This window comes from Dasypus novemcinctus, chromosome 7, assembly GCF_030445035.2.
Source record: "Dasypus novemcinctus isolate mDasNov1 chromosome 7, mDasNov1.1.hap2, whole genome shotgun sequence".
NCBI classification, from domain to species: domain Eukaryota; kingdom Metazoa; phylum Chordata; class Mammalia; order Cingulata; family Dasypodidae; genus Dasypus; species Dasypus novemcinctus.
Window position 1 is genome coordinate 43163098 of NC_080679.1, and position 6000 is coordinate 43169097.

The 6000-nt window shown below is 46.1% G+C and overlaps 1 protein-coding gene across 2 annotated transcripts in view; it reads right to left on the minus strand.

Annotated features, from left to right (window-relative positions):
* Window positions 1-5578, minus strand: part of KIAA2012 (KIAA2012 ortholog) — a 127418-nt gene extending 121840 nt beyond the window's left edge. The window contains exons 1-2 of one of the 2 annotated variants that reach the window (XM_058300363.2): window positions 5127-5578; window positions 3652-3936 (exon numbers count right to left, since the gene is read on the minus strand). In XM_058300363.2, the coding sequence (XP_058156346.1) occupies window positions 3652-3936; window positions 5127-5210 (369 nt within the window). In that variant the 5' untranslated portion in view covers window positions 5211-5578. The remainder of the gene's footprint in view (window positions 1-3651; window positions 3937-5126) is intronic. The other variant, XM_058300364.2, reaches the window with a different exon arrangement.
* Window positions 5579-6000: the final 422 nt, after the last annotated feature.

Here is a 6000-nt window from a genome sequence, read left to right on the forward strand (position 1 = left end):
GTTCTCAAATCTTAATGGACATGAGTTATTTTATTTTATGAATTCCATGTTGTAACCTGCTTTAAAAAAATACACTGCAAACATTTTCTCATTTCATTCATGCCTAATGCATCACTTTATTGGCTTTCCCAAAATCCTTTATATGAATGTACCATAATTTATTTAATCCATGTTCCATTGTTGGACATTTATTGTTTCTGTATTTTTCAAAGTGATGAATAATCCTGTAGTAAATATTCTTGTGCATGTACCTTTGAGTACATCTCTGATTATTTCCTAGGGCAAATTCCTAAAAGTAGAATGCCGAATCAAAGGGAATAAGACCTTTTTGGCTTTTGCCAAAATGCCTTCCAGAAATACCAGGCAAATTTGTGCTCCTAATGTGTAAGACTCTTATTTCCCCTTACTCTCACTAGCATCAGGTATTATGATTCTAAAATTTTCTTCCCAGTCTATAATTTTCATCATCACATGATGCTCTCAATTTTTCAATTTTACTCTTCTAAGATGTTCATTTTTCTTTAATTCCAAGTACCTTTTGGGTTGCTTCCCCCTCTTGTTTTAATCTAATATGTCTTCTAATCTCCTTAAATTCCTGCCCTGTTACTCTTCCAAACCTTTTCTTTCCTGATTTCTTCACACTATTTCCCTTTTACCCCTCTGGATTTAGACTATAGTATTTTGCTTTGTACAAGGGTATGAGTTATAAACTTAGCAGATGAATACCATTGGAAGACAGGAATTTTTTCTTCATCGAGCCCAAATCTAACCCAAAAATGAAGCTGTTCCCAAGTGGGCTCATCAACTTTATACAGTAATAAGATCTCTGTTGCGAGACATATTTAAGCCACATAGACAAGCATCTGATAACTGCAAAAGGTATCCTTACTCTGGGCAGTAAGTTAGCCTTGTTCTCAGGCAGTGCCCAACCAGGGTAAAAAAGAAACCACACTAAGTACTTAAAAGCAAAAGGGGGAATTGGTTACACCAGTGACTGAATTGCTCTGAAGCCAAACAGATGGCGAGGCCACACTGAGATGAGCAACGTCGGGAAGCCAGCCCCTGCCCTGGCGGGAGGGACAGAGGAGGAGCTGGTGGGGTCCCACGGGAGGAAGCTGGAGCCTGTCTGTTGGGAGCTGGGCCATAGAGGCCATGCAGGTGTTTCTTACCACCAGAGGCAGAGGGAGAAGGGAGAAACACCCTGGCTTTTCCCTTCCTCCCCCTCTCAAATCTCCTTCCAAGGTCTCCCGTTCGCACATTCAGTCAGAAGCCAAGTGACACAGAGACTTGTGGAAATACAGCCAGGGTTCAGTCTCCTGGTGATACAGAGCAGAGCGGGGCAAGGAAGGGAGTGAGGCCAAGGAGGCAAGGTCTGCACAGTGACCTCTGGGGTCCGTCCAAGTCCAAGACAAGACAAGAGGGCACCTGGCAAGCATGTTGGCCCTGCAGAGGCTGACAGTCCTGGGTGTGAATTCTGGCTCTGTCATTTACTAGCTCGGAGGCCTTGGGCCAGTCACTTGACTTCCACGAGCCTTAGTCTCATCTTATAAAAGGGAAGTTAGGGTGGGCAGGGTGTCAAGACAATTGTACAGGGGAGGTGGGGAGAGGGGTATATGGGAACCTCTTATGTTTTTTAATGTAATGTTTTGTGTGATCTATTAACTTTTTAAAAAGATAATTAAAAAAAATAAATGTTACAATGACAAAAATAAATATTTTTAAAAATTGTACAATTTTAAAATATCACAATTAAACATGAGCTGGTTTCCCACCAAAAAAAAAAAAGGGAAGCAAGATTAACCATATCTCATAGGACTGTTGCAAACATTAACTAAAATAATAGCTATAAAGTATACTATGCATTCAACAACCAATGGTTTCCTTTCACCCAAGAATTTATGTTTTTTTTTTAAAGTTTTTTATTTTATTTTATTTTATTTATTTCTCTCCCCTTCCCTCTCCCCCGGGTTGTCTGTTCTCTGTGTCTATTTGCTGTGTCTTCTTTGTCTGCTTCTATTGTTGTCAGCAGCATGGGAATCTGTGTCTCTTTTTGTTGCATCATCTTGTTGTTTCAGTTCTCCGTGTGTGCAGCACCATTCCTGGGCAGGCTGCACTTTCTTTCACGCTGGGTGGCTCTCCTTACGGGGCGCACCCTTTGCACGTGGGGCTCCCCTATGCAGGGACACCCCTGCGTGGCAGGGCACTCCTTGCGCGCATCAGCACTGTACATGGGCCAGCTCCACACGGGTCAAGGAGGCCCGGGGTTTGAACCGCAGGCCTCCCATGTGGTAGACGGACACCCTAACCACTGGGCCAAGTCCGTTTCCCAGAATTTATGATTTTTAAAACCAAAGACAATTGGGCATTTGGTTAAGGTCATCGAGACTTTCTGTATTTTGAAAGATGGGAAAGGAACAGAGGAATCCTTCCTTTTGGAAGCTCTGCCTAGGGTGGGGTAGGTGGTAAATTGCCCAGTAGTGCTACTATGAGATGATCTACATAACTCTGAGAGGATTGTGCATGATTAAGTCATTCATTCATTCAACAAATACTCATGAGTACTCACTAGTTACAGGATATGATTTAGGTCCTTGCCCTCAGGAGATGTTAGTCTATCCCGGGTGATAGATAGGCAAAGAGATAACTCCACCTGGTATGGGACCGTTCACACAGGAGGGAACAAAAGGATATCTCTGCTGAGGGAAATGGGAGGTGATATTCAAGTGGTGTTTTGACGGATTAGCGTTTGCGGGCATGGAGACAGGAAAGGGTTTAGGGTATTTGGGGCAAGCTGAGCTATTCATATGGATGGGGGCTTGAGAAGTTCATAGTAGGGGTGGTGGTAGGAGCAAGTGGGGAGTGGCTGGAAATGGAGGACAAAGCCTTGCGCCAAGACCTGGAGGAAGAGGCTAATGGCTTTACCCTGTGTAGAACGGGAAGCCAGCAGAGGCTTGTAAACAAGGGAGTAATCCACCATGTATAACCTAGAACTTCAAAAGGTAACACTTCTTCCCAGTCTCTCTCCTGGCCTTGGCCAAAGGGCTAATACCTGCAGTTAGGTAGAAGGGGGGCCCAGGCTTCTCTCCTGACCATTCCTACCTCCCAGGTCTACTTCCTGCAAGGCATTAGCAGGCATGAATCAGAGAAATGAACCCAGGGGTTTTCCCTTAATGTTAAATTCAGAATGGAAAAAGTCATTAACTTATCCTGCAGACGCTGAAGGGCTCAAGGTAAATATTTAAAATGTCCTCCCTCTCGTTTCCACAAAGCCAAGAACATCAGAGGTACCGTGAGGAGGCTTGTGGCTAAGAGACAGGATTTCAAGGATTCTGAAATGTCTGCTGGCCTGGATCTGTCTGAATTCTGAAAAGGACTCTGTGTTACTACAACTGAGAGGAAAACACAAAATGATAATAATAACAGCCTTTTGTGCTTTTGAGAGCCCTTTCACGTACATTACCTCGTTTAAGCCTCATGACACCTGTATGAGGCCATCAGGGCCAAGGAACGCCCTTATTTTGGAGATGAAGTAATGGAGGTTTGAGGATTTCCTACCTTCCCTAGGCATAGAGATGTTATGCCCAAAGCTGCGACTGGATTCTAGAGCCCTCGACCAGTGCTTCCCCAGAGCCGGGATGCTATTCTGCCTACCTGTTTCCTTCCGTACGCCAGGATGGCTTCTTTGAGATCCTGAAGTGTGTGCAGTTCAAGGTCCAGCCTCTTCCTGTGGCCTCTGGGGCGATAGGGGCCCTTTCTCCTCTCCTCGGGTGTCCATGCTGATATAGCTAAACCTTCTGAGTAGAGGATCAGGGCCCCCTTTCTAGTGCTGAAAGTTTTAGGAAGGAAGAGGCTCCAGGAGTCCTGGCTGGCATTGTCCTCACCCTGGGGTTTGCTGACCAGGACATAATCTTCTGGGGACTTCCAGTTGAAGTAATCCTGCAATGAGAAGAAACCACCCTGATCCAGCCACCTCGAAGGCCCTTTCAGAGCAAATAGCACCTGTGCAAAGTGACACCGTTTACAATGACTGATTCTCTCTTGATTGTTCACATGGCGCCACAGAGCCCAGTCACTCTTCTTAGCAACTGGTTTTGCTCTCCACATCTCAAAGTTAGGAACCCAGGGCATGGTTCCATTTTACCCCCATACAATTTTCAAGAAAGCCATTCCTGCCTGGAGGCTTAAGGGTGGGAGTAGGGATTAGCATGTAGGTTACAGGCCAGTTAAAGTTTCCTGGTATGCAAGTAAGAGTCAGAATTATCAAGGGCGGCTGATAACTTTGAAATTAGACCTGCACTAGCTGGCAGTTAAATAGGAGAAAACTATTCCAACCCACCATCACTCCAGCTGTACACAGGGAGAATGTCTATACATTCCAGATGCTATGTAACATTACCTAATTTGGCTATTTAGGAGCCTATAAAGGGTTACATATCTTGTAAGTAAGTAGATGCCATTGGCCACAGAGGTCCTTTGAAATTTTATATGTGTTTTAATACAGCAAAGGTCAAATATCATGACAACTACCATGACAATGGAGATCTCTGTGTGACACAAAAGTTTTTCAAAGCCCTCCCAGTGGGTTACTTATTCCTGACAGGAGTCAATGAAATAAAATGCCAATACAACAAGAGAATTTTGCCACCTCTTTAAAGTCTCCTAAAATGAGATTCTATTTTTTGGCCGATATTGAACAGGATTCCTGTGAATTGAATTCCAGAAAGTTCAAAGAGACCAAATGAAGTGGTACAAACATCCGCAGCCTTTCAGCCACAGAGCACGACGTCTCCAAAACCAAACAACCATCAGCTTGTCTAGAACCCAGTGGAAATTCTGGTTTTGAACCAAACCATCTGAATTCCAGACCATCTGGAATCTCCTTCAGTCTAAAGCAAATGAGACTGTAGGTGGTACCCAAGGGGAAAGAAGAGGGCTCCAGGGGCAATCTCGGGAGTGTCAGGCAAGCGACCTTATTTCCTTGAGTTTCAAGAGGGAGGGAGGAAGTCCGGGTGATCCCCAACACCTCATTATACACCCGGAGACGCTCGGGGATCACCCCCAAAGGGAAAACTAGAGCATTCTTCCCCACCCCCGAAATGGGCCTTTCTTCAGCTGTTAGGACTCACCTCTGGTTCAAAATAGACTTCTAACTTCTGTTTGTCCTGGACCAACTTCCCGTGTCCCCGGCTGAGGAGAGAGAGCGTGAACATCTTTCGCCTCTGACCACCCCTTCTCAAGGGCAGTTCATCTTGGTTTTGAAGGCTGAAACTGGTCACACCTCGAGATTTCCTAAGCTCAGCAGCTGGCCCTGGAAGACCACAAACACTGGGCCTTTTATTAAATACTCTTTCCCCTCTTACAGCAGCTTCTTAATAACAACCAGCCACACAGTTTAGACAGTGTGTGTCTTTGTCAGGAACAAAAATAAACCGCATACCCGGACTCCTCAAGCCCGGGATTGTCTGCGCCCTGGGCAGCCGCGCGCTCCCTTTTGCCTGGGCCCCTGTTGTCCCTCCGTCCCCGTTGCTCTGTTACCAGCCCTGTGCCTGCGTGGCTCTGGGCCACGGGGCCATCCTCCTCATTGTGAGCGGAGGTTGTTTCCCGGTTGCTATGGCAGCCCAGGGAAATGAAGTCCCTTAAACCTGCCGAGGCCAGGCAGAGACTGCCGCGGGCAGTGCTCATTCACTCAGGGGGTCAGATGTTCACCGAAGGGACCGGCTCAGATTTCAAGTCCTGAGTGTCGGTGGGGGAGCAGTGCTGGGGTATTTGTTTCTGGCGCAGTGCTCATCTTGCTCTTAGACAGTATCTTCCCCCTTCTCCTGATATGCGAGCCTGTTACTGTCAACTAACCATTAATAGACCCAGAAGAGTCGTCCAGGTCCCCTACAGCAACCCCCTGCCTGGGACGTTTTCCTTGGCTCCGCTCCAGCATCCCTTTGATTGGACACGAGGCCTCATTATGTAGTTGCTGCCTTGCATGAGCGAGTGGGGGATACTTGG